A 27,445-nucleotide genomic window follows, 5' to 3' on the forward strand; every position below is an offset into this window, starting at 1 on the left:
TTGATGTTTTGCTGTAGCTTGGTGGTGCTAAAATAGACCTATAGAATACCTCAGAACTGATGCTGCTATCCACACCGGTGGTGCTGAAATAGGCCTATACTATACATCAGTAATGATGCTACTGTCCACAACTGTATAAGCACTTTGCAACATCTGCCGATGTAAAGCTTTATAAATACATTTGATTTCATTTCATTTGGAGAACTCCCTTCACCTAGGTCTAAATTGAAATGAAAAAACTAAAACCGCAGACACTAGGCCCTCCATGGAATGAGTTTGACAGCCCTGCTATTGACAGCCCTACTATCACCATGTATGATGAAGCAGCAGTAGCTGTTATGTGAAATCTGAATCACTTCACAATCGACGACAATTTATAGGCTTACATTTACATACACACTAATAATTCGATATTAAACGGATTGTGCCAATAGGCAGATTATGCAATAGTCATGTAAACACGTTACTCTGTTTATCGTAATCAGCATAAGGTCAAAATAGAAGTAAGCATACGCCGATTAAAACATCTGGTTTTCTAAGCAATCTTTCGAATTATTAGGATATGTAAACACCTTTATCCGCGTTCCAGCTGTGTGTTTGATCTGCGCATGTGCTAGCACCAGCGGAGCGAGCCTCCCTCTTTATCGCGAGTGAAGTGAGTTTGGAACAACTGAATGTACGCATCTTACAAGTTTTTTTTTCACATACAAACCTTATGTCGAACTTAGAATTAAATATGTTTCCCAAAAATAACATGGTCGATGTGGTAGAACGTATATTTTCATTGGGGATTTTCTGCATTCATCAGAGTGCCATCAGGTAGCCTGATTGTAAAGATTATTAGGGAAATTGTACTTCTTGCAAATAATGTAAAGGTTTTAATCGAACTCTTATATTAATCTATTTCACATTAATCGTACTATTGTGTGCATGTAACCGTACTCAATGTCACTGTCAATAATCATCCAACAACATTTTTATAAAAAAACAAATCCATAAGCAGTGAATGAATTAAATAGACCCTCATTCTAACAGATCCAGTACTTATTGTGAATAGTGAAAAAGGCTTACCTTCTCACTACTAGGAAGCGTTCGTGTCCTTTGAAAAGTATCCCCGCCATTAATGCTGATCAGCTCGCCATCAGCAGATGAAAACGGAGTGGGGAAAACTACTACGTCACTCTTCAGTGTGTCAGAACTAAAACACACGTCATACTGCTGAGTAGATTTGGAGTAAGACCAGCTCCCGTCAGGGTGGGTGGTGATCATGGGGGCGCTGTACCTGCTGAAACTGCTGTCTGTCCTGTGGCATTTTACAACTATTAAACTGATGAGGCTCAGTAGAAATATCACTGATACTGACACAATGGCGACGAGCAGATACAGATTTAAATCTGAGAAACTCTCCTCCTTTACACGCAGTTGTCTGAAAGTTGTCTGCATGTCATCTGTACTTTCAACGATCACAACATCAATAGACACAGTCGCAGACAGGGAAGGTTCTCCATTATCAGACACCAGAATTACCAACGGGTGAGTTTTTAGGTCATTGTCACTCATGCGTCTCTTAGTCCGTATTTCTCCGTTGTTGGTTCCTATTCTGAATAGATTGGTCCCCTTTGGTTCAGAGATGTGATAAGAAAGCAGCGCATTATAACCAGAGTCGGCGTCTACAGCCCTGATCTTGGCCACAAAGTATCCCGCTTCAGCAGAATAAGGAATGTTCTCAGAATTAACGGAGCCGTGGTCAGAATAGGGCGGGAGAATCACAGGACTGTTGTCATTCTCATCCAGGATAAAAACGTTGACAGTGACGTTGCTGCTTAGTGGAGGAACACCAGAATCTGTGGCCTGGACTTGGAACTGGAACTGTTTTACTTCTTCATAGTTAAAAGACTGCATGCTATATATCTCACCAGTTAGAGAATTTAAGTTTAGAAATGTTGACAAATGGGCGTATGTTTTGGTTTTTGATAGTGTATACGTCAATTGAGAGTTTTCATTGATATCCGGGTCATTCGCTGTCACGCTGCCAACACGAACCCCCACTGGACTGTTCTCCTCTATGTAAAAGTTCGATATGGGCTCCGGAAAGAGTGGGGCGTTGTCATTCACATCAGAAATGTGTACAGTAATAACACTGGTACTGGAGAGAGGTGGGGTCCCTTCATCAATGGCTTTAATAGTTACGTTATGAAGAGAGGCACTCTCTCTGTCTAGAGGCCCGTCTACCACCAAAGAATAATAGTTCTTATAGGACGACTGTAATTTAAAAGGAAAATCTCCTATAACAAATGCTTTGATGAGCCCATTTTTACTCCCATCTTTGTCTCCAATACTCAATGAAGCCACTGCTGTCCCTTTCTCGGCATCTTCTTTGACTGCAATGGACAGTGATGTTATTTCTATCTCGGGTGTATTATCATTGATATCAAGTATTTCAATTAGGACTTTTGAATGGGCACTCCTTTGTGGATTACCCTTGTCTTTTGCTTGTACACGGATTTCAAACGCAGGGTTCTCCTCGTGATCTAACCTTCCTTTAATGGTTATTTCACCTGTGTGCTGATTGACTGCAAACAGCCTATGAAGATCCATTTCTCTGTTACTAATGAAGGAGTATTCAATCTCACCGTTTGCAGCTTCGTCTATGTCTGTTGCGTTTATGATTAGAACTAAAGTTCCAATGGCAACATTTTCTAAGACTTGGACTTTATACAGAGATTTAGTGAAAATCGGGCTGTTGTCGTTCACATCTATCACATTAATTATTATCTCTAAAGTCCCGGATCGTGGAGGTTTCCCTCCATCAACAGCAATCAGTATCAACTTAATTACAGCTTGTTTCTCTCGGTCTAAAGCTTTCTGCAGCACTAACTCAGCAGTCACACTATGCTCATCGCTCTGTACATCCAGAGAAAAGTATTCATTCGGGCTCAGGTTGTAGGTTTTTATCGATTTACTGCCAACGTCCGCATCACCGGCAAGTGGTAATGGAAATCTTTCACCTGGAGAGGCATATTCGGTCATATTGATAACGTGAATGCGCTCTTGAAATGATGGCGCGTTGTCATTTATGTCCAAAATGTTTACTTCAATCCGATGGATTCGCATGGGATGGTTCATGATAGCTTCTACATCTATGGAGCATGTTATGGAGTTGGGGCAGATGGCATCTCTGTCAATTATCTCACTGACAAAAAGAACGCCCGTCTTCACGTCGATATCAAAATACCTCCGTTTGGATCCGGTTACTATCTGAATCTCTCTAGATTCTAGTTCCCTCACGTTAAGATTTAGGTCTTTGGCGATATTTCCAACAAATGTTCCTTTATCCACCTCCTCTGAGACTGAATACACGAACTGTCCGGAACACAATCCCCATGAACAAAACAGCAGAAGACATTGTATCCCAACACGTCTTCTGTGGTCACACAGGCCCATGGCTGTACAAGTAAACGCTTATCCAAAATATACAAAAAGGGAAAAATGAAAATAATACAAGCTCTGCTAATCCGTGTTTATTCAACCCAAGTAATCCAGGACGCACAAGCATTTTCCCCTCATCCCAAAACACACGACTGGTTTCAACTCCATTCCTTTTTTAGTATTCACAAGAATAGTCCAGTATTATTCCTCCTAGAAATAATGTTCATGGTCAACAGCGACATCCTGTGTTTGTTGTATATACACAGCACAAATACTATTGACATAGCTGTTTATTTTATTTTTTTAAACTTTATTTAACTAGGCAAGTCAGTTAATAACTAATTCTTATTTTCAATGACAGCCTAGGAACAGTAGGTTAACTGCCTTGTTCAGGGGCAGAACTGCCTTGTCAGCTGGGGGATTTGATATTGCAACCTTTCGGTTACTAGTTCAACGCTCTAACCACTAGGATACCTGCCGCGCCTCCCATCAAAAGAACCGCGGTATACTAGTCGAGAGATTATTCTTAACGATACTTTGCAATATAATGAAACGATCATAAATAACTTAGGCCTACAGAAGAATAGGGTGGTCCGTGGATAGTGATGGGCCTTTCCGGTAGTGCAGAACCCCCCCCCCCGTGCAGCGCCCCAATGATCACTACACAACCTGATGCGTTTACATACAGTACATCTCGAGTGCATTCCCGTCTCACCAAACTTGCTTGACTGTGCCTTCAGCAGTGGAAGCGCAGGAAGGAACGAGGAACCTAATCAACACAATATAATCACGGTTTACAGTAACACCAAGTGTTTTTACTGTATTTAAAAAAAATTATAATTATAAGTATGTATTATTTTAGTTAAGTTTACATAAACTAAGTTGACTGTGCCTTTAAACAGCTTGGAAAATTCCCGAAAATGATGCCATGGCTTTAGAAGCTTCTGATAGGCTAATTGACATCATTTGAGTCAATTGGAGGTGTACCTGTGGATGTATTTCAAGGCGTACCTTCAAACTCAGTGCCTCTTTGCTTGACATCATGGGAAAATCAAAAGATATCATCCAAGACCTCAGAAAACTAATTGTAGACCTCCACACGTTTGGTTTTACCTTGGAAGCAATTTCCAAATACCTGAAGGTACCACGTTCATCTGTACAAACAATAGTACGTAAGTATAAACACCATGGGACCCTGCTGTCGCCATACCAATCAGAAAGAGATGCGTTCTGTCTCCTAGAGATGGAAGTACTTTGGTACGAAAAGTGCAAATCAATCCCAGAACAACAGCAAAGGACCTTGTGAAGATGCTGGAGGAAACAGGTACAAAAGCATCTATATCCACAGTAAAACGAGTTCTATATCGACAAAACCTGAAAAGCCACTCAGCAAGGAAGAAGCCACTGCTCCAAAACCGCCATAAAAAAGCCAGACTACGGTTTGCAACTGCACATGGGAACAAAGATCGTATTTTTTGGAGAAATGTTCTCTGGTCTGATGAAACAAAAATAGAACTGCTTGGCCATAATGAACATCGTTATGTTTGGAGGAAAAATGGGGAGGCTTGCAAGCCAAAGAACACCATCCCAACCATGACGCACAGGGGTGGTAGCATTATGTTGTGGGGGTGCTGTGCTGCTGCTGTGCTGCAGGAGGGACTGGTGCACTTCACAAACTAGATGGCATCATGAGGCAGGAAAATTACGTGGGATGTATTAAAACAACTTCTCCAGACATCAGTCAGGAAGTTAAAGCTTGGTCGCAAATGACTCTTCCAAATGGTCCATGACCCCAAACATACTTCCAAAGTTGTGGCAAAATGGCTTAAGGACAAGAAATTCAAGGTATTGGAGTGCCCATCACACAGCCCTGACCTCGACCCTATAGAACATTTGTGGGCAGGACAGAAAACGCGTGTGTGAACACGTTTGACTCAAGTTAAACAATTTAAAGGCAATGCTACCAAATACTAATTGAGTGTTTGTAAACATCTGACCCACTGGGAATGTGAGGAAAGAAATAAAAGCTGAAATAAATCATTCTCTCAACTATTATTCTGTCATTTCACATTCTTAAAATAAAGTGGTGACCTAAAACAGAGAATTTTTACTAGGATTAAATGTCAGGAATTGTGAAAAACTGCGTTTAAATGTATATGGCTAAGGTGTATGTAAACTTCCGATTTCAACTGTAAATACCCAACACAGTCTCACAATCAATTCGTGCATATTTGTACAAAATGCGTTTTTGTGGCTTAATTCGTGAGAAAAGACACGAATTTATGTGCTTCTTAATTCGTGCGAAAAGACACAAATAGTAGTTTATATTTAATTTTTGTTCTTAAACTCGATGTAGGATCAGGCAAAATCCCTTGAGTTGCGCACCTTATGCAGGTTTGGTCCTCGGTTGGTTGCCATGTGTCCATATCGAGTGGTGTGGTCATGATGTCTAGGTCCGCTTGTCAACGGATGTGGAAAGCATAGTGCAACCTAGGAGTTTGGTTTCTAGTTTTGTCGGTTGATCCACTTCCATCTCTGACACTTGGAAACCGGAGGGGGGAAGGGAGGGGGTGCACTCCACACATATGCGCGTAGGCCGTCCGTAGGGCAGGGGTTAGGGTTAGGTCCAGTTGGAGTTAGGGTTAGGTATAGTTAGTAGAATGGTTAAGGTTAGGGTTAAGGTTAGGGTAAGGTATAGTCGCGTATATGGTTTTTGCAAAGGCTTGTTAAATTCGTGTCTTTTCGCACGAATTAAGTAGCACATATATTCGTGTATTTTCGAACGAATTGAACCACACAAAAATGCACAAAAACGCACGAAATCTGCTGAAATACATTTTGTACATATATGCGCGAATTGGATGTGAGGCTGGGCTGAAATAACATAAGGAACGCCTAAAGAAACAAACAAAGAATTTACATGAAACAACGAAAAACTACAATATTCTGACAGGTTCATACCTTCATCTGTTAGAGGACAATACGACACAACTTTGCTGCAGTTGTATCTAGAAAAAGTGAGCAAGAATGAGACTGACTAACCAAAGTAGCCACAGGTCGCTGTCCATGGTGTTGAATTAAAAAGCTGCATGCTGCATCAATTTGGAGCAAAATTTTACCCAAACTATACCGTACCCATTAAATTTGTCAAGTTAGAAGGGAACTTCCCCAAGTTTTTCGGGAATTTGAAAAAATATAATGTGCACATAAGACAATAATGTCAATTTTAAAAAAGCAATTACAAAGCAAAATCCTTAGAAAAAGTGATCCTTACCTTCTCTGTGTTGGAAAGTGTTCGTGTCCTTTGAAAAGTGTCTCCTCCACTAATACTGATCAGCTCACCATCAACAGGTGGAAACTGCGTGGGGAAAACTACTACATCACTCTTCAGTGTGTCAGAGCTGAAACACACGTCATACTGCTGAGTAGATTTGGAGTAAGACCAGCTCCCGTCAGGGTGGGTGGTGATCATTGGGGCGCTGCACCTGCTGAAACTGCCGTCTGTCCTGTGGCATTTTACAACAATTAAACTGATGAGGCTCAGTAGAAATATCACTGATACTGACACAATGGCGACGAGCAGATACAGATTTAAATCTGAGAAACTCTCCTCCTTTACAGGAAGTTGTCTGAAAGTTATCTGTTTGTCATCTGTACTTTCAACGGCCACAACATCAATAGACACAGTCGCAGACAGGGAAGGTTCTCCATTATCAGACACCAGAATTACCAACGGGTGAGTTTTTAGGTCATTGTCACTCATGCGTCTCTTAGTCCGTATTTCTCCGTTGTTGGTTCCTATTCTGAATAGATTGGTCCCCTTTGGTTCAGAGATGTGATAAGAAAGCAGCGCATTATAACCAGAGTCGGCGTCTACAGCCCTGATCTTGGCCACAAAGTATCCCGCTTCAGCAGAATAAGGAATGTTCTCAGAATTAACGGAGCCGTGGTCAGAATAGGGCGGGAGAATCACAGGACTGTTGTCATTCTCGTCAAGGATAAAAACGTTGACAGTGACGTTGCTGCTTAATGGACGAACACCAGAATCTGTGGCCTGAACTTGAAATTGTAACTTTTTTACTTCTTCATAGTTAAAAGACTGCATGCTATATATCTCACCAGTTAAGGAGTTGATGTTTATCATTGTAGACAAGGGTATTGCATAATTGCCTTCTAAAAATGAATAAGACATCTGAGCATTTTCATTTATATCTGGATCATGCGCAGTCAAGCTGGCAATAAGCCCTCCCACTGGGCTGTTTTCTTTTAAATTCACCATTACGGTCTCTGAAAAGCGAGGCGCATTGTCATTCACATCAGAAATGTGCACACTAATAACTCGAGTGCTGGAGAGAGGTGGGGATCCTTCATCTGTTGCAACAATGGTTACATTGTACATTGAAACAAGTTCTCTGTCTAGTGGCCCATCAACTAATACAGAATAGTAATTATTATATGAAGACTGCAACTTGAAAGGACCAGAACCTGCAATGTTACACTGAACTACTCCATTCTTACCCCCATCTTTGTCACTGACTGTGACTAAGGCAACAGCTGTGCCTGTTTTCACATCCTCGCGAACAGTGTCAATGAGTGACGTCACTGATATTTCTGGAGTGTTGTCATTCTCATCAATAACTTCAACTAAGACTTTACAACGTGTACTCCTAGGTGGAATACCCTTGTCTTTTGCTTGGACTCTTAACTCAATTGCAGCATTTTGTTCATGGTCAATCACTCCCTTTACCTCAATCACCCCTGTCTCTGGAACGATAGAGAATAGAGCTTCGTTTTCAGGCCCATATCCAACTAGAGAATATATTACTTCACCATTTACTCCTTCATCCATATCCGAAGCAAGAAGAGAAGTTACTTTTTTTCCTACCGGCGAATTTTCATTCACTTTCACTTTGTAAAGAGGTTTGCTGAAAATTGGATTATTGTCATTTATATCCATAACGTTTACCACAATCTGTAACGTCCCTGATCGAGGAGGGTTTCCTCCATCAACAGCAGTCAGTGTTAGCTGGATCACAGCCTGTTTCTCTCGGTCTAAAGCTTTCTTTAGCACTAATTCCGCAGACACACTCTGCTCTCCACCGCTCTGTACATCCAGAGAGAAGTGTTCATTTGGACTCAGCTTGTAGCTGTTTACCGAGTTACTACCAACATCTGGATCTTTTGCAATGGGTAAGAGGAATTTGTCTCCCAAAATAGCTATCTCTGTAATATTCATTGTAAGTGTATTACCTGAGAAAAATGGCGCGTTGTCATTTGTATCCAAAATCTCTATCTCGATCCGATAAAGACTATGCGGGTTTTGTGCTAGGGCCTCTAAATTTAAGGCACAAGTCTTGCTCGTCACACATAGGTCTTCTCGATCGATTCTCTCAATCACAAACAGAGCACCAGTCTTAACATTCACATCAAAATACTTCTGGTTAGATCCGGCTACAATCTGAAACATACGAGACTCCAATTCCTGAACATTGAGATTGAGGTCCTTGGCTATATTCCCAACAACGGTTCCCTTGTTCACCTCCTCTGAGACAGAATAGACAATCTGACCGGATGATAAATTCCAGAAACAAAGAAGAAGCAGAATTCGAATAAAAATACATGCATGGAGAAAGAGGCCCATCGTTATCCAAGGTTCAGTTGTTTGTGCCAAACATCGATAAGTAGATTCTGAAACTAGTGTTATCTACCATAAAAACATTAGACATAAAACGCCCAAAACGCAGTGAGAATGCTTTCTTGTATAAAACACAAACAGAGTGCGATGTGTCCTGGACCTGTACAAATCCCTCCCAGCTCAGGACAAGCCATAGAGGGAGGGGCACCAGACTGAGAAACAACCTTCATATTCATGGTCTGCAGCGACACGGTGTGACATGAAACGAGTGTTTTTAAAAACCACCAGCGACCCAGTTATGTCGCTGTCCACCCCAGTGGTGCTGAAGTCAAAATAAAAGTGCTTCTTAAACGAGCTGTCTTTTTTGACCTACAATTAACCATAACATTTACACCATATGAACCCCAAATTATGAAAATATTGTTTGAACAAAGTGATTAATATCCAGAAGGCAGAAAAGTTCAACAAGGTAGGCCTAACTCTATTCAACAACATAAGGTACCCCTACATGACCTTGTCAAAAGGCACATTGAACGAAACAACAACATGCTGAGACATGAGGATTTCCTGAACAAAACTAATAATATAAAACAAGAGACATATTATCGACATACAAATAGCATTTTGGTCAATAGATGGTGCATAGTATGCTTTTATAATGAAGGGTAATTACCTTCTCGCTACTGGGAAGCGTTCGTGTCCGTTGAAAAGTGTCTCCTTCATTGATACTGATCAGCTCACCATCAGCAGGTGGAAACGGAGTGGGGAAAACTACTACGTCACTCTTCAGTGTGTCAGAACTAAAACTCACGTCATACTGCTGAGTAGATTTGGAGTAAGACCAGCTCCCGTCAGGGTGGGTGGTGATCATGGGGGCGCTGTACCTGCTGAAACTGCCGTCTGTCCTGTGGCATTTTACAACTATTAAACTGATGAGGCTCAGTAGAAATACCACTGATACTGACACAATGGCGACGAGCAGATACAGATTTAAATCTGAGAAACTCTCCTCCTTTACAGGCAGTTGTCTGAAAGTTGTCTGCATGTCACCTGTACTTTCAACGACCACAACATCAATAGACACAGTCGCAGACAGGGAAGGTTCTCCATTATCAGACACCAGAATGAAAAACGAGAGAAATTTTAAGTCATTGTCACTCATGCGTCTCTTAGTCCGTATTTCCCCGTTGTTGGTTCCTATTCTGAATAGATTGGTCCCCTTTGGTTCAGAGATGTGATAAGAAAGCAGCGCATTATAACCAGAGTCGGCGTCTACAGCCCTGATCTTGGCCACAAAGTATCCCGCTTCAGCAGAATAAGGAATGTTCTCAGAATTAACGGAGCCGTGGTCAGAATAGGGCGGGAGAATCACAGGACTGTTGTCATTCTCATCAAGGATAAAAACGTTGACAGTGACGTTGCTGCTTAGTGGAGGAACACCAGAGTCTGTGGCCTGAACTTGGAACTCGAACTGTTTTACTTCTTCATAGTTAAAAGACTGCATGCTATATATCTCACCAGTTAAGGAGTTTATGTTCATCATTGTAGACAAGGGTATTGCATTATTGCCTTCTAAAAATGAATAAGACATCTGAGCATTTTCATTCATATCAGGATCATGCGCAGTCAAGCTGGCAACAAGCCCTCCAACGGGACTATTCTCCTTCAGATAGACATTCATTATTGGTCCTGAAAAGCGAGGCGCGTTGTCATTCACATCAGCGACATACACAATAATGACACTGGTACTGGAGAGAGGTGGGATGCCTTCATCTGTAGCTGTAACGGTCACATTGTACTGGGAACCACTCTCTCTATCTAGAGATCCATCTACTACTAATGAGTAATAGTTTTTATAGGAGGATTTCAATTTGAATGGAACAGAGCCTACTATTTGACAGTGTACTTTTCCATTTACACCCCTGTCTTTATCAGACACTGTTATTAGACCAACAGCTGTACCTGATTTTGCATCTTCTCTGACTGCATTCATCATTGAAGTCACTGATATTTCTGGGGAATTGTCATTGACATCCATCACTTCTATCAGGACTTTACAGTGTGTTGCACGGGGACTAGAACTACTGTCTTTGGCCTGTACTTGTAACTCAAACGCAGCATGCTCTTCGTAATCAATTGTTCCTTTAACTGTAATTTCACCAGTGACTGGGTTTATTTGAAAAAAGTCCAGTGCGTTTTCCTCCCCATGGCCTATCAAAGAATACATTATTTCCCCATATACTCCTGAGTCCACATCAGTTGCGTTAATTGTTATTATAGGTGTGCCAGCAGAGAGGTTCTCAAATATACTTACTTTATACAAATGTTTGCTAAATGTCGGGCTATTATCGTTTACATCTATCACATTAATAAATATATTTAATGTCCCGGAACGTGGAGGTTTTCCTCCATCAACACCAGTCAGAAGGAGCACGATAACCGCTTGTTTCTCTCTGTCTAAAGCTTTCTGAAGCACTAAATCAGCAGACACCGTTTTCTCACCGCTCTGTACATCCAGAGAGAAGTGCTCATTTGGGCTCAGTTTGTAGGTTTTAACAGAGTTACTGCCTATGTCAGCATCATTAGCTCTTGGTAGGGGATATCTTTCACCTGGAGAGGTAGCTTCTGTGATATTTAATGTATGATCACTTGTACGAAATGAAGGTGCGTAATCATTTATATCTAATACTTGGATCTCTAAACGATACATGTTGAGAGGGTTCTGTGAAATGGCCTCCAAGTTTAGAGAGCATTTTTGACTGGTCATACAAAGCTCCTCTCGATCGATTCTTTCTTTCACAAACAGAGCACCGGTCTTTAAATTCACATCAAAATACTTCTTGTTAGATCCGGATACAATCTGAAACATATGAGACTCCAGTTCTTGAACATTGAGATTGAAGTCCTTGGCTATATTCCCAACAACGGTTCCCTTGTTCACCTCCTCTGAGACAGAATAGACAATCTGACCGGAAGATAATTCCCAGAAACAAAGAAGCTGCACAACCGTAATCCAACAATTTCCACAATACATGGAATGACCCATCGTTAAATCCACGGGAATCCCACACTTTCCGTATTCTATGAGAAAATCATGAAGATAATAAGGCAAATATTTTAGAAATATACTCTCACGAAAGAGGTGTCGTTTCAAATGGAATCTGGCTCTGTTATTCTGACAAAAGCCTGCACAACACTGACTGATAGGCTCAGAAGGAGGGGCCCTAAACTAATTAAATCATGGGTTCATATCCACGGTCTACAGCGACACCCTGTGTTTTTCTTACTAAATGGACATGACACCGCTCAATTAGAAATAAGCACATGACCTACATCTGCATCATGTCTTTGCCTGAAATAAAACGGTTTAATAGTCTAAGTAAAAAGTTCTGCTTCATTACAAGAAGAGGCTAATAGTACGCCAACTTATTTCACTTGTGGTTTACTCTATATAATTTAGAGACCACCTACCACTTTGACTAATCAATAGCACAACACTTGACATAGTTATCATACAGGCTTCCGCTATCGGTATTAGTAGTTGAAAAAGAAACAGAGAACTGAAGGTTATAACCCTTATGGTTGAATACATTGCAAAAGGAGATGGGTCACAACATTTAGGCAGTTCACAAAATGAAGCACTAAAGAAGATAAAGAAAAATACAAATTCTTAATTTAATAATGTGGAAGAATGACTATGAGAAAACTGATGCTTAATATTTTGTGCCCGTTAATTCCAGTTATAAAAGAGAAAGGTGTCACAATTTAAGGTTAATTGAAAGTCGAGAGACGTTAACACAACCCCTCAAAGATGAAGAATTTAAAGAAAGAACAACAGTGTATACTGCTCGTCATTCACCAATCCACTGATGGAGATGATTTCTGTCGCGGCATCGCAGTCCACTAGCATGGTGCTAAAATCACCAATGCTGGAATCTCGGCAGATTTCACGAGCTCTGCACTAAAACTTTAATGAAACATTAGAATATTGGTAAAATAAAAATATGTTCTTACCTTTTCAGTGTTGGGAAGCGTCCGTGTCCTTTGGAAGGTATCCCCTCCATTAATACTGATCAGCTCACCGTCAGCAGGTGGAAACGGCGTGGGAAAAACGACTAGGTCACTCTTCAGTGTGTCAGAGCTAAAACACACGTCAAACTGCTGAGTAGATTTGGAGTAAGACCAGCTCCCGTCAGGGTGGGTGGTGATCATTGGGGCGCTGCACCTGCTGAAACTGCCGTCTGTCCTGTGGCATTTTACAACTATTAAACTGATGAGGCTCAGTAGAAATATCACTGATACTGACACAATGGCGACGAGCAGATACAGATTTAAATCTGAGAAACTCTCCTCCTTTACCGGCAGTTGTCTGAAAGTTGTCTGTTTGTCATCTGTACTTTCAACGACCACAACATCAATAGACACAGTCGCAGACAGGGAAGGTTCTCCATTATCAGACACCAGAATGACCAACGGGTGAGATTTTAAGTCATTGTCACTCATGCGTCTCTTAGTCCGTATTTCCACGTTGTTGGTTCCTATTCTGAATAGATTGGTCCCCTTTGGTTCAGAGATGTGATAAGAAAGCAGCGCATTATAACCAGAGTCGGCGTCTACAGCCCTGATCTTGGCCACAAAGTATCCCGCTTCAGCAGAATAAGGAATGTTCTCAGAATTAACGGATCCGTGGTCAGAATAGGGCGGGAGAATCACAGGACTGTTGTCATTCTCATCAAGGATAAAAACGTTGACAGTGACGTTGCTGCTTAGTGGAGGAACACCAGAATCTGTGGCCTGGACTTGGAACTGGAACTGTTTTACTTCTTCATAGTTAAAAGACTGTAAGCTGAATATTTCACCAGTTAGAGAGTTTATGTTGACAATTGACGAGGGCGATATATTATCCCTTTTACTTTCCGATAGAGAATATAATACATGCGCGTTTTCCATTTCATCTGGATCATACGCACTTACACTAACTATCAGACCACCCACTGGACTATTCTCCTTTAGAAACATGTCAATAAGATGTTCTGGAAAACGGGGTGGGTTGTCATTCATATCAGAAATGTATACAGTAACAACACTGGTGCTGGAGAGAGGTGGGGTCCCCTCGTCCATAGCAATAATACTGATGTTGTACTGAGTACATTTCTCTCTGTCCAGAGGCCCGTCCACAACTAAAGAGTAGTGATTTTTATAAGAAAACTGCAGTTTGAAAGGAACAGTATCACTTAACTGACAATTTACAATTCCATTTTTACCCCCATCTTTATCTGAGAGCATGACTAAAGCAACAGCAGCGCCAGACTTGGCATCCTCTCTTACTGTGCTCATGAGTGATGTTATTGCTATCTCTGGAGCATTGTCATTTATATCGACTACTTCCACCAACACTTTACAATGTGTCGTTTTTGGAGGTTGGCCTTGGTCTGATGCCTGGACTCGCAACTCAATCCCAACGTTTTCTTCATAATCGATATTACCTTTCACTGATACATCCCCAGTATATGGGTCAATAGCAAATATACTAGACCCTTTTGCATTCCTGTTACCAACAAAATAGTAAAGAATGTCACTGTTGATACCCTCATCCAAGTCTGATGCGGTGAGAGTTAATATTTTGGTTCCATTTGAAACGTTCTCCTCAACTTTCACTTTGTAAAGAGGTTTGCTGAAAATTGGAGTATTGTCATTAGTATCGAATACGTGTACAGTGATCTGTAATGTCCCAGATCTGGGAGGTTTTCCTCCATCAACAGCAGTTAGTATGAGCTTCATCACAGCCTGTTTCTCTCGGTCTACAGCCTTCTGCAACACTAACTCTGCAGACAAACTCTGCTCTCCACCGCTCTGTACATCCAAATAAAAATGTTCATTTGGACTTAGCTTGTAGGTTTTCATAGAGTTACTGCCCCCATCGGCATCCTCAGCCACTGGCAGAAGAAATCGCTCTCCCGCAACAGCGTTTTCAGAAATATTTAATGTCAGAGAATTTTCCATGAAACAAGGTACATTGTCATTTGTATCCAAAATCTCTATTTCAACACGAAAAACATATAAAGGATTGTGCGCAATGGCCTGCACATTCAAAGAACACTTCACATTGGTCTCACAAAGCTCCTCACGGTCGATTATCTCATTCACGAACAGAACACCAGTTCTTAGATTTACATCAAAATACTTCTTGTTGGATCCGGATACAATCTGAAACATACGTGACTCCAGTTCCTGAACGTTGAGATTGAGATCCTTGGCTATATTCCCAACAACGGTTCCCTTGTTCACCTCCTCTAAAACAGAATAGAAAACCTGACCGGAAGATATATCCCATAAGCAAAGAAACAGCACAATCCGAATCCAAAAATATCCACAATGCACGGAATGGTCCATCCTTATACACAGACCTTCTGATTCTTCTGTGAGTTGTTTATGATAGATTTCTAATATTGCTAAGCAACGTTTTTATGTAAAAACAATCTCTCTATTAGTATACAACGGTTGTGTCTACACACAGGCCTATCTCGAGTGCGTTCTCGTCTCAACAACTCGCTTGACTTTACCTGCCTCATCAGTGGAAGTGAGGAGAGGAAGGAGAAGCCCCATATAGTTATCAACTGAATAATCACGGTCTACAGCGACACCAAGTGCTTTTACTCTGCTCTTAAAATGAATACAGATGTGACTGCTTTAGTTATTCAAGATGTTGGTATCTATCAGAAGAGTTCATATAAAAAAAAGGCCATCCAATGAACAACGCTTTGCATGATCCTCTCAAATGTAATTTATTGCTTAGCCCTAAATCTGACAAACAGCTGATGACCAGTAGTCGAACTCAATGGCTAAATATTCTGTGGTGTGCATATACATTTAAATAACTTTACCAGTTACTGCGTAAACCATAAACCATTAAAAACTACACTAATTTGACAGATCCAAAAGATTATCTAATAGGGGAGAATATGAAACAACTTTCCTGCAAACTAATTGAGAAAAGGTGAGCAAGAATTAGACTGACACAAATCAAAGCAAGAAGCCATATGTTGCTGTCCCTGGTGCTGAATTGTAACGCTACATTCTGCATCAATTTAGAGGAGAATTAAAATTTAAAAAAATACCTATCCTAACCCGTACCCATACAATTGGAATTGTCTATGTAAATTACAATAAATCTCGGGAATTGGAAAAATATAATGTGCACACACAAGATAGTAATGCTAATAAAATAAATCAAGACGTGACAAAAACATCCCATACATTGAACAGTTCTCCTTACCTTCTCTGAGCTCGGAAGCGTTCTTGTTCTTTGAAAAGTGTCTCCTCCATTGATACTGATCAACTCATCATCAGCAGCTGGAAACGGCGTGGGGAAAACTACTACGTCACTCTTCAGTGTGTCAGAGCTAAAGACCACGTCATACTGCTGAGTAGATTTGGAGTAAGACCAGCTCCCGTCAGGGTGGGTGGTGATCATGGGGGCGCTGTACCTGCTGAAACTGCCGTCTGTCCTGTGGCATTTTACAACTATTAAACTGATGAGGCTCAGTAGAAATATCACTGATACTGACACAATGGCGACGAGCAGATACAGATTTAAATCTGAGAAACTCTCCTCCTTTACAGGCAGTTGTCTGAAAGTTGTCTGTGTGTCATCTGTACTTTCAACGACCACAACATCAATAGACACAGTCGCAGACAGGGAAGGTTCTCCATTATCAGACACCAGAATGACCAACGGGTGAGTTTTTAGGTCATTGTCACTCATGCGTCTCTTAGTCCGTATTTCTCCGCTGTTGGTTCCTATTCTGAATAGATTGGTCCCCTTTGGTTCAGAGATGTGATAAGAAAGCAGAGCATTATAACCAGAGTCGGCGTCTACAGCCCTGATCTTGGCCACAAAGTATCCCGCTTCAGCAGAATAAGGAATGTTCTCAGAATTAACGGATCCGTGGTCAGAATAGGGCGGGAGAATCACAGGACTGTTGTCATTCTCATCAAGGATAAAAACGTTGACAGTGACGTTGCTGCTTAGTGGAGGAACACCAGAATCTGTGGCCTGAACTTGGAACTGGAACTGTTTTACTTCTTCATAGTTAAAAGACTGCATGCTATATATCTCACCAGTTAAAGAGTTGATGTTTATCATCGTAGACATTGGAAGGTTGTTGCTAGTTTCTGGCATTGAATATGTAACTTGAGCATTGCCATTGACGTCGGGGTCAATTGCAGTCAAGCTTGCAATTAAATCTCTCACAGGACCATTCTCCTTTAGAAACATGTTTATTGTTAGTTCTGAAAAGTGAGGTGGGTTGTCATTCACATCAGAGATGTCTACTGTTATAACACTGGTACTGGAGCGAGGAGGTGTTCCCTCATCTTTAGCAATGATGGTGACATTGCACTGCGATGCGCTCTCTCTGTCCAGAGGTCCGCCCACTACTACAGAATAATAGTTCTTATAAGTAGAGATAAGTTTAAAGGGAACTTCTCCGACTATGGCACACAAAACACGTCCATTTTTACCTCCATCTTTATCTAATGAATGTATAGATGCGACAACAGTGCCAATTGGAGAGTCCTCTTTCACTGCGCCCATGTGTGATGTTACAGCTATCTCAGGGGCATTGTCATTCTCATCAAGCACTTCAACTAAGACTTTACACTGCGTGCTTCGAGGAGGGACGCCTCTGTCCTTAGCCTGTACACGGATCTCAAATGCTGTACTTTCCTCGTAATCTATTTTGCCTTTAGAGGTGATAACTCCCGACTGCGGATGAATGGAGAATATTTCAGCATGTTTTGCATCTCCCTTTGCCGTTAAGAAATACATTATATCTCCGTTTACACCCTCATCAAAATCAGTCGCATTTAAAATAAGAATTGTCGTTCCACTTGGGACATTCTCAGGAATCTGAACTTTGTAGAGTTGTTTGCTGAAAGATGGGGAATTATCGTTTACATCAATAATGTTAACAATAATCTGTAATGTTCCGGATCTAGGTGGTTTTCCTCCATCAATGGCAGTCAGCACAAGCTTGATAACAGCCTGTTTCTCTCGGTCTAAAGCTTTCTGTAGCACCAACTCAGCAGACACCTGCTCTCCACCGCTCTGTACATCCAGAGAGAAGTGTTCATTTGGGCTCAGCTTGTAGGCTTTCACCAAGTTACTGCCAACATCCATGTCCTGGGCTTCAGGCAGAGAAAATCTCTCTCCTGGAGAGGCATACTCAGTAATATTAAAAATATGAACTGTCTCTCGGAATGATGGTGCATTGTCGTTTATGTCTAAAATATTGATTTCTATGCGGTGGAGATGTGTTGGACCTTTCAAAATGGCTTCAACGTTTACAAAACACTTGACTGAATTCTGACACAGCATCTCCCTGTCGATTATTTCATTGACATACAGAAGCCCAGTCTTCCGGTTTACGTCAAAATACCTCTTATTCGATCCAGTTACAATCTCAACTCCTCTCGATTCCAAATCTTGCACATTTAGATTGAGATCTTTGGCTATATTTCCAACAACTGTGCCTTTATCCACCTCCTCTGAGACCATGTAGACGATCTGTCCTGAAGACAATCCCCATGAACAAAGCAATACAAAACACTGTATCCAAACATGTATTATACGGTCACACAAATCCATCGCTGCTCAGTTCCTTGACACTGTAATCGAGATGAATCCCAAATTGATCAAATTGGTAGGCCTGCGATAAATCCGTGACATTCCACCCAGCCGATTTATCTGTGCAGCAAGGTATTCCAATGTGTTCTTAAACAAAGCATCACTACTATGCTAGCCTAGATCTTGTAGCAAAGGATAGGAGGAGCCCGGGCTTTCTAAATCAGGTGCATTTCTATCGTGGTCAATAGCGTCTCCCAGCGTCGAAACACAATAATAGTAACCCATTGCTGAACAGAACAAATGTAAAAACACTTCAATGTGAAAATTATAGTTACAGCCTGTGGGTCTTTCTATGTCCCTCTGTATATCCTCTGTGACTTCTAGGAATATTTGAAATCACTTAAGCCCTAAAAGTCATTTTCACCATCATTGTAAAGCATTGGTTATCTTGTTGCTTTGACAAAGTCATTTCTGTAGATAATTATTTATTTCATGTGATTAGTGATTCAGTTTAAGGAGAAATAAACCTGTCTCTTATTTTAAGGTCAACCCTGTTACGTGAACTGAACTCGTATTTTAAAATGGTGAAACTATAATTTTTTAACCTTCACACTATCAACATATTTTACATACATGGAATACCAACTGGGGTCATTTTGACCCCAAGAAGAAACACATTTTAAAAAGCAGCAATCAGTCAAATATAAACTTCATTTTTTTCTAAACCAATTTAGATGTGTAAATACAGTTATCAGAAATAAATCAACAATAACCAAAACAGACAGATATTTTAGCAAAATTACAGTTAATTTGCATATTTTGCAACACAAAAATATAAATGTTTCATAAAGTGCAGCTTTATTCCAAAGTACAATAAAATCCATATATGTACTAAAAAGCTGATTGACCATCATTTGATTGTAGTATCACTTAGCTTTTAGAATTTTTAAGTAAATACTAATTCATGTGGTAAAAATGACTGACATTTAAAGGGGTGGTACACAAAAATGTGAAATACACTTAATTTTATTGACAAAAAGTGATTAATTCATTGATTCTGAGAGGCAATGACCAGAAATATGGTTTAGTTTTCTTTATTTACTTACCCCACAGCAAGCATTACCATTGCTGCTAGCAAAACAATAGGAGTGGTAGGGCCTAAGGCAGGACGCTTAAAAAATAATCCCCAAATACTCAAAGTCACTTCAAACCAAATGTTATAGCAACCCAAATGCCATAAGTTCCACATATATAATATTGTAGGATATTGAAGGAACACTGATATTCACAGTGCCTCAGAAAGTATTCAGACCCCTTGACTTTTCCACATTTTGTTACGTTACAGCCTTATTCTAAAATTGATTAAATAAAACATTTCCTCATCAATCTACGCACAATACCCCATAATGACAAAGCGAAAACAGGTTTTTAGACATTTTTGCAAATGTATTCAAAACAAAAAACAGAAATACCTTATTTACATACGTATTCAGAAACATGTGCATCCTATTTCCATTGACCCTCCATAAGATGTTTCTACAACTTGATTGGAATTCACCTGTGGAAAATTCAATTGATTGGACATGATTTAGAAAGGCACACGCCTGTCTATATAAGGTCCCACAGTTGACAGCGCACGTCAGAGCAAAAACCAAGCCAAGGTCAAAGGAATTGTCCGTAGAGCTCCGAGACTGGATTGTATCGGGGCACAGATCTGGGGAAGGGTACCAAAACATTTCTGCAGCATTTACTGTCCCCAAGAACACAGTGGTCTCCATCATTCTTAAATGGAACAAGTTTGGAACCACAAAGACACTTCCTAGAGCTTGCCGCCTGGCCAAAATTAGCAATCGGGGGAGAAGGGTCAGGGAGGTGATCAAGAACCCAATAGTCACTCTGACAGAGCTCCAGATTTCCTCTGTGGAGATGGGAGAACCTTCCAGAAGGACATCTCTGCAGAACTCCACCAATTAGACCTTTATGGTATTGGTCAGACGGAAGCCACTCCTCAGTAAAAGGCACATGCATGACAGCCTGCTTGGAGTTTGCCAAAAGGCACCTAAAGACTCTCAGACCAGGAGAAACAAGATTATCTGGACTGATAAAGCCAAGATTTAACTATTTGGCATGAATGCCAAGCTTCACGTCTGACGGCAACCTGCCACCATCCCTACGGTGAAGCATGGTTGTGGCAGCATCATGCTGTGGGGATGTTTTTCAGCGGCAGGGACTGGGAGACTAGTCAGGATTGAGGCAAAGAGCAATGGAGCAAAGTACAGAGAGATACTTGATGAAAACCTGCTCCAGATCGCTCAGGACCTCAGACTGGGGCGGATGTTCACCTTCCAACAAGACAACGACCCTAAGCACAACGCCAAGACATTGCAGGAGTGGCTTCGGGGCAAATGTCTCTGAATGTCCTTGAGTGACCCAGCCAAAGCCCGGACTTGAACCCGATCAAACATATCTGGAGAGACCTGAAAATAGCTGTGCAGCGATGCTCCCCATCCAACCTGACAGAACTTGAGAAGAGAAGAATGTGAGAAACTCCCCAAATACAGGTGTGCCAAGCTTGTAGCGTCATACACAAGAAGATTCCAGGCTGTAGTTGCTGCCAAAGGTGTTTCAAAAAAGTACTGAGTAAAGGCTCTGAATACTTATGTAAATGTAATATTTCAGTTTTAATATTTTTTATAAATTAGCAAACATTTCTATTTGCTTCGTCATTATGTGGTATTGTGTGTAGATTGCTGAGGGGAAAAAAGATTTTAGAATAAGGCGGTAACCTAACAAAATGTGGAAAAAGTCAAGGGGTCTGAATACCTTCCGAAGGCACAGTATATATCATTTATCGTAGAATAACTACTTATGTAGAATACATACCAATACAGCACTATGTGTACATTTAGAAGGTAGCTGGTTTCTGCATTACAGTAATACTAAGTATTCATCCCACTGACAGACTTTAATGAGCTGTTTTGACTGCAACTTAGCATATATGTAAGGTAATTTTGTACACGGTCATACCTAGTTCTAACCAGTTATAACCAAGGCGAGTACATAAGGTGCTCCATCTCAGCAGATGATCTGTCTGTCTGGTCAAATCCATGATGCAGGTCCCCCTCCACCCTCTGAGGATGGGTATAACTTCATATTATGTCTCCAGAGAAACCTGGATTCAATCATTTTTTAGATTAGCCATAGAATAACACATTTTCAGGGAATACACCCATACATTTTAGTAGACACTCTTTTGCAGAGTGACTACAAGGAGACATTAAGGTTAAGTGCCTTGCTCAAGTGCACATTGATAGATTATTCACCTAGTCGGCTCTGGGATTCAAACCAGCAACCTTTCAGTAACTGGCCCAATGCTCTTAGCCATTAAGCTAACTGCAGCCCCATACAGCTTTCTGTGAAGATTCAGAGAGTACCTGAGTTCTGTGTTGCAGATTTATAAAATATTTATACCATTGGCAGACTCATATGCACGAAAATAAGGTAATTTTGGTTTTGCACACAGTCATATGATACGTGGTATAAAAAGTACAATCATAGGCAAATACATGGGGAGCTATATCTCTGCAGGTCATCTGTCTGTCTGGTCAAAATCACTGATACAGGTCCCCCTCCACCCTCTGATGATTGATATTATGTCTCCAGAGAAACCTGGATTCAAATAAAGATCCATCCAACAAATTACTACAAACGGAATTAGTCGTTTTTGGCTGGGGTCAAAATGACCGCAAATGACTTAATAAAAAATGTCCATATTGATACAGAAACACTAAACAGTGATTTAATTTATTAAGAAAGAGTTGATTCACAAAGTCATGAAGATTTTGAAGAATTTAATAAACCACCTTTGGGCTATGATAACAAATATTCCTCTGAGGTTAAAATGACCCCAGTCGCCAGTATGAGGGTTAAATAATATGTTCAAAATAAATATTGAACATCTAATAGTAAAATCCTAGCGTAAAAGCAGGTGAGCTGATTCTACTATTTTTGGCAATTTTCTGATGTTTTGTGGTGGGAAACGGAGCGGTCAAGCTTAACACGTCAAGCCTGTCACCCACAGCTAGACAAGCTAGAAATGTTTCAACAATTTACATATTTTTGTGAAGCTTGCATTTAATTGCCCCTCCCTGTTCTACACAGCAACCTTCCATTCCCCCTGTCACAAGGGGATGTATGGCTGATGTAAGTTGAAATCGCCAACCCTGTTACTTCATTTGGCACTTAGTAGGCACTTACTATAGTATTTTTTCCTTCTTTTTTTTGACCTCTTGAGGCGGGAAAACGTGTTTTTATGAAGTTGACCATGTGGTATTTATACCAAAATGTTAATAATATCTGAAATAAACCTTTTTTTTCACCAAGTTACACTACCGAAAAGGGACTAATTTCTCGGAAGTCAATTGTTCCTGATAGCCACTCTGGCACAGGTGGGATTGCAAAAGTTAATATACACGTGCAAAACAAACCACTTTCCAAAATGGTATCTTGGGTTGGATCATTGCCCAATAATTAGCAGTATAGCTATAACATACCATTAATCCTTACAGGCAAACTACCGTAAACGCAATCCATAGCTCCAACGCGTAAAATATGAGCACGGTAGTATACTCTCCATGCCTACATCCATACTCTCTGGTCACCTGTCTGCATATATAGCCTACAAGTTACCAGTAACCCATGACCCGACATAGAGTGCCCTCTAATGTACAAATTAAGTGGAACATACAAAGACAGACAACCACAACACAACAACCACATTGTCTATCGAAATGGAATTTAAACTGTTTCAAAACAACATTAGTAGAAAAATGAACAATAGGCTAATATAGAATTAGACATAATAAAGTTACCGGCATACCATATCTGTGTGGGGAAGCGTCTGTGTCCTTTGCAAAGTGTCCCCTCCATTAATACTGATCAGCTCGCCATCAGCAGGTGGAAACGGCGTGGGGAAAACTACTACGTCACTCTTCAAAGTGTCAGAGCTGAAACATACGTCATACTGTTGAGTAGATTTGGAGTAAGACCAGCTCCCGTCAGGGTGGGTGGTGATCATTGGGGCGCTGCACCTGCTGAAACTGCTGTCTGTCCTGTGGCATTTTACAACTATTAAACTGATGAGGCTCAGTAGAAATATCACTGATACTGACACAATGGCGACGAGCAGATACAGATTTAAATCTGAGAAACTCTCCTCCTTTACCGGCAGTTGTCTGAAAGTTGTCTGTGTGTCACCTGTACTTTCAACGACCACAACATCAATAGACACAGTCGCAGACAGGGATGGTTCTCCATTATCAGACACCAGAATGACCAACGGGTGAGATTTTAAGTCATTGTCACTCATGCGTCTCTTAGTCCGTATTTCTCCGTTGTTGGTTCCTATTCTGAATAGATTGGTCCCCTTTGGTTCAGAGATGTGATAAGAAAGCAGCGCATTATAACCAGAGTCGGCGTCTACAGCCCTGATCTTGGCCACAAAGTATCCCGCTTCAGCAGAATAAGGAATGTTCTCAGAATTAACCGAGCCGTGGTCAGAATAGGGCGGGAGAATCACAGGACTGTTGTCATTCTCATCAAGGATAAAAACGTTGACAGTGACGTTGCTGCTTAATGGAGGAACACCAGAATCTGTGGCCTGAACTTGGAACTGGAACTTTTTCACTTCTTCATAGTTCACTGACTGCATGCTATATATCTCACCTGTGGCATAATTCACATTGACAGGTGTCTGCGAAGCTGTAGGCCTATTTCTGGGCTCTAGTAAATTATATGTTATCTGAGCGTTTGCTTTTGAATCTGGATCCAGCGCAGTCACAGAAGATATCACAGATCTTGCCGGACTATTCTCTTTTAAGAACACGTTAACAGTGGGTTCCGGAAAGCGTGGTGTATTGTCATTGACATCAGAAACATGGACAGTAATAATGCTAGTACTCGACAGAGGAGGGGTCCCTTCATCTCTGGCTATGATTGTGACATTATACTGAGAGTTGATTTCCCTGTCCAGCGTTTCTCCAAGGACCACGGAGTAGTATTTACCCTGAGATGACTCCAATAGAAACGGCGAGACACCAGATATGGTACAATGCACATTCCCGTTTTTACCGCCATCCTTATCAATAATCGTGATTAGCGCAATTGCCGTACCCTTCTTTGCGTCCTCTCTCACACTCTCCAAAAGCGAGGAGAGTTTGATGTCCGGGGCATTATCGTTTACGTCAACTACCTCTACCAACACTTTGCAATGTGAGGCCAGAGGTGAGTGGCCTCGGTCCTGAGCTTCTACACGAATCTCATACGCACTGGTCACCTCATAATCTAAAGGTCCCGCTACTGTCATTTCCCCATTGCTCTGATTGATTGCAAATGTACCATAACCCCCCTTTTGTCCTTGTTTGCTGAACAAATACATTATTTCACCGTTCAAGCCTTCGTCTAGGTCTGTTGCATTAAGCCTTAGAAAAGCAGTGCCAATTGGCGCAGTCTCTAAGACTTTTGCCTTATACAGGGCTTTGGGAAACACTGGCGCATTATCGTTTGCATCGAGTATGTCGACAATGATTTCTGTGCTCCCTGATCTGGGAGGCTTTCCTCCATCAATAGCAGTCAGTGTTAGCTTGATCGCAGGCTGTTTCTCTCGGTCTAAAGCTTGATTTAGAATTAACTCTGCTGATGGACCACTATCAGCCTCAGTATGTACGTCTAGAATGAAAAAGGCATTTGTGGAGAGTTTATATGCGTCAATAGTGTTGCTCCCTACATCCATATCGTCAGCTGTAGACAGAGGAAATCTTGCTCCAGGTGAAGTATGCTCAGAAATACGAATAATCTGTGATTTCACAGGAAATTGTGGTGCGTTGTCGTTTATGTCTAGTATATTTACTTCAACATTGTACATTCGTAAAGGATTATTAACAATAACCTCCAAGCTTTCAGTACAAACAAGGCTGTTGGGACAAAGCTTCTCTCGGTCTATTGCTTCGCTAACGAAGAGAACGCCAGTTTTCAAATTTACCTCAAAATGTTTCTTATATGATCCAGATTCAATCTGAATCCTTCGTGCCTCCAGTTCAATCACTTTTAGATTTAAATCCTTAGCCAAATTCCCAACAAATGTCCCAGGTTTTACCTCCTCGGAAATGGAATAGGTAATTTGTCTAGAAACAGAACACCGAAAACAAAGCAACAGCCAAAATATATTCAAAATCCAACCCCACTCACGGTTCTCGAGTACAGCCATTGTTATATAATCCTTTTTAGAATGTAATCCATAGAGTGTGACAGAGAACAAAGAGAACCCAAGTAACGCAATGGATTTTTTTAAAGAAAGAGAAACATAATCCTCATATCTCCGTGCGCCACCTCATTAAGATTTCACTGACAGTCGGCAATGAGTGGGATTTTTGCTATTGTGCCAGGACCTAGGTGGGGAGTTCAAGAGTAAATTGGTCTTGCTGGTAGACACTGACACCGTGTGGATAAGAACTGGTCCGACATAAGAGCACACATGCAAGAAAACCGTAAACTCAAAAACTGGCATAAACTAGAAAGGGAAGACAGAAAAGCATTTCTGCACAACAAATCATTGTAAATTCGCATGAAGGGGGAAATTATAAGCTATAATGTACACTAACACAATTAACTTGATATTTGAGACGTTCTCACTTTAAGGTCCTAAATAAATGTCTAGTGGCTATGAACTGTAAAAAAAATCTGTGGAAGAGAAAGGGGAAATAAAATATGACTAATGAAAATGAAGAACCCTGGAATCGGAATTAAGAACCATAGACAGCTCCTGGTTCCAGAGATCTGTAAATAACGACGAGATGTCTCTGCCCTAACAATGGGAGTCGTTGTCCCAAAGACGGGAAGCCAGACGATAGGCGTAGGTCCAAAATAAGCCAATAGAAACGCGTTGGATTTATTTTGGAAAGACTTTGGCGAGAGTGAAACCTCTCGCTTCGCTTCTTCCTCTCTGCTGATACGCATTCAGATTGGTGGTTAAACCAGGACACAGGAGCGGCGCTCAGAGGCCAGATAAGTAAATGATCGCGCCATAGGACAAGCACACAGTTCTACATAGAGGATATTCCCTCATTCAATAGAAACAACACCGCAAAAAGCAATGTAAGCACACATAGCGATCATTAATCCCGTATTGCGTTATATAGTTTATACATGCAATGTTAATACTGTAGTCGCACAAACATGCAGACACAGGATAGAGCGCACGTACACACACACGCACGGGTATTTACTCATACTAACCTTTAATTACTCAGTAAATTTCATCAATCATAGGACATCTCTTTCAAATCTATAATTCTCACATAGGAACGAACATAATGTAACATGATCATTGTCAAAGTATCACCAAGGTAGCCAACTCCTAGTTATTGTTTATGTTTTCACTTAACTTCTTCCTTTTGCTAGTCAGATGTGTTCTAAATATCTACCATGAGGATGGGCTTCCTCTCTAGTCTGAGGAGCATATTTCACTCTATGAGTGTTTCTGGAGTCTCTTTTCTGAAAGGTTGAAGTCAGTATGATCATGTACAGTAGTGATGCAGAGTATCAGTAGTGTTCAGATTTTCCTCAGGGCAGACTATACCCAGGCTGCTGCCTGCTCACTTTATGTAGGCCAGGCATCAGCCAGAGCCTCATCAGCAGAAGATAAAGGGAGAGGAATAGGGAGAGAGAGGGTGGGAGAGAGCTGAGCCATAGACCAA

At 41.0% G+C, this 27,445-nt stretch overlaps 1 protein-coding gene across 6 annotated transcripts in view; it reads right to left on the minus strand.

Moving 5' to 3' along the window:
- LOC109892546 (protocadherin alpha-C2-like) overlaps positions 1-26,085 on the minus strand; it is a 65,994-nt gene extending 39,909 nt beyond the window's left edge. Inside the window, exon 1 of one of the 6 annotated variants that reach the window (XM_031826437.1) lies at positions 23,572-26,085. In XM_031826437.1, the coding sequence (XP_031682297.1) occupies positions 23,572-25,956 (2,385 nt within the window). In that variant the 5' untranslated portion in view covers positions 25,957-26,085. Of the gene's footprint in view, positions 1-1,071; positions 3,607-6,703; positions 9,243-9,737; positions 12,236-13,078; positions 15,641-16,340; positions 18,863-23,571 lie in introns of those variants that run through there. The other 5 variants (XM_031826438.1, XM_031826442.1, XM_031826439.1 and 2 more) reach the window with 5 other exon arrangements.
- Positions 26,086-27,445: the final 1,360 nt, after the last annotated feature.

Source organism: Oncorhynchus kisutch, linkage group LG6, assembly GCF_002021735.2.
Source record: "Oncorhynchus kisutch isolate 150728-3 linkage group LG6, Okis_V2, whole genome shotgun sequence".
Classification (NCBI taxonomy): Eukaryota; Metazoa; Chordata; class Actinopteri; order Salmoniformes; family Salmonidae; genus Oncorhynchus; species Oncorhynchus kisutch.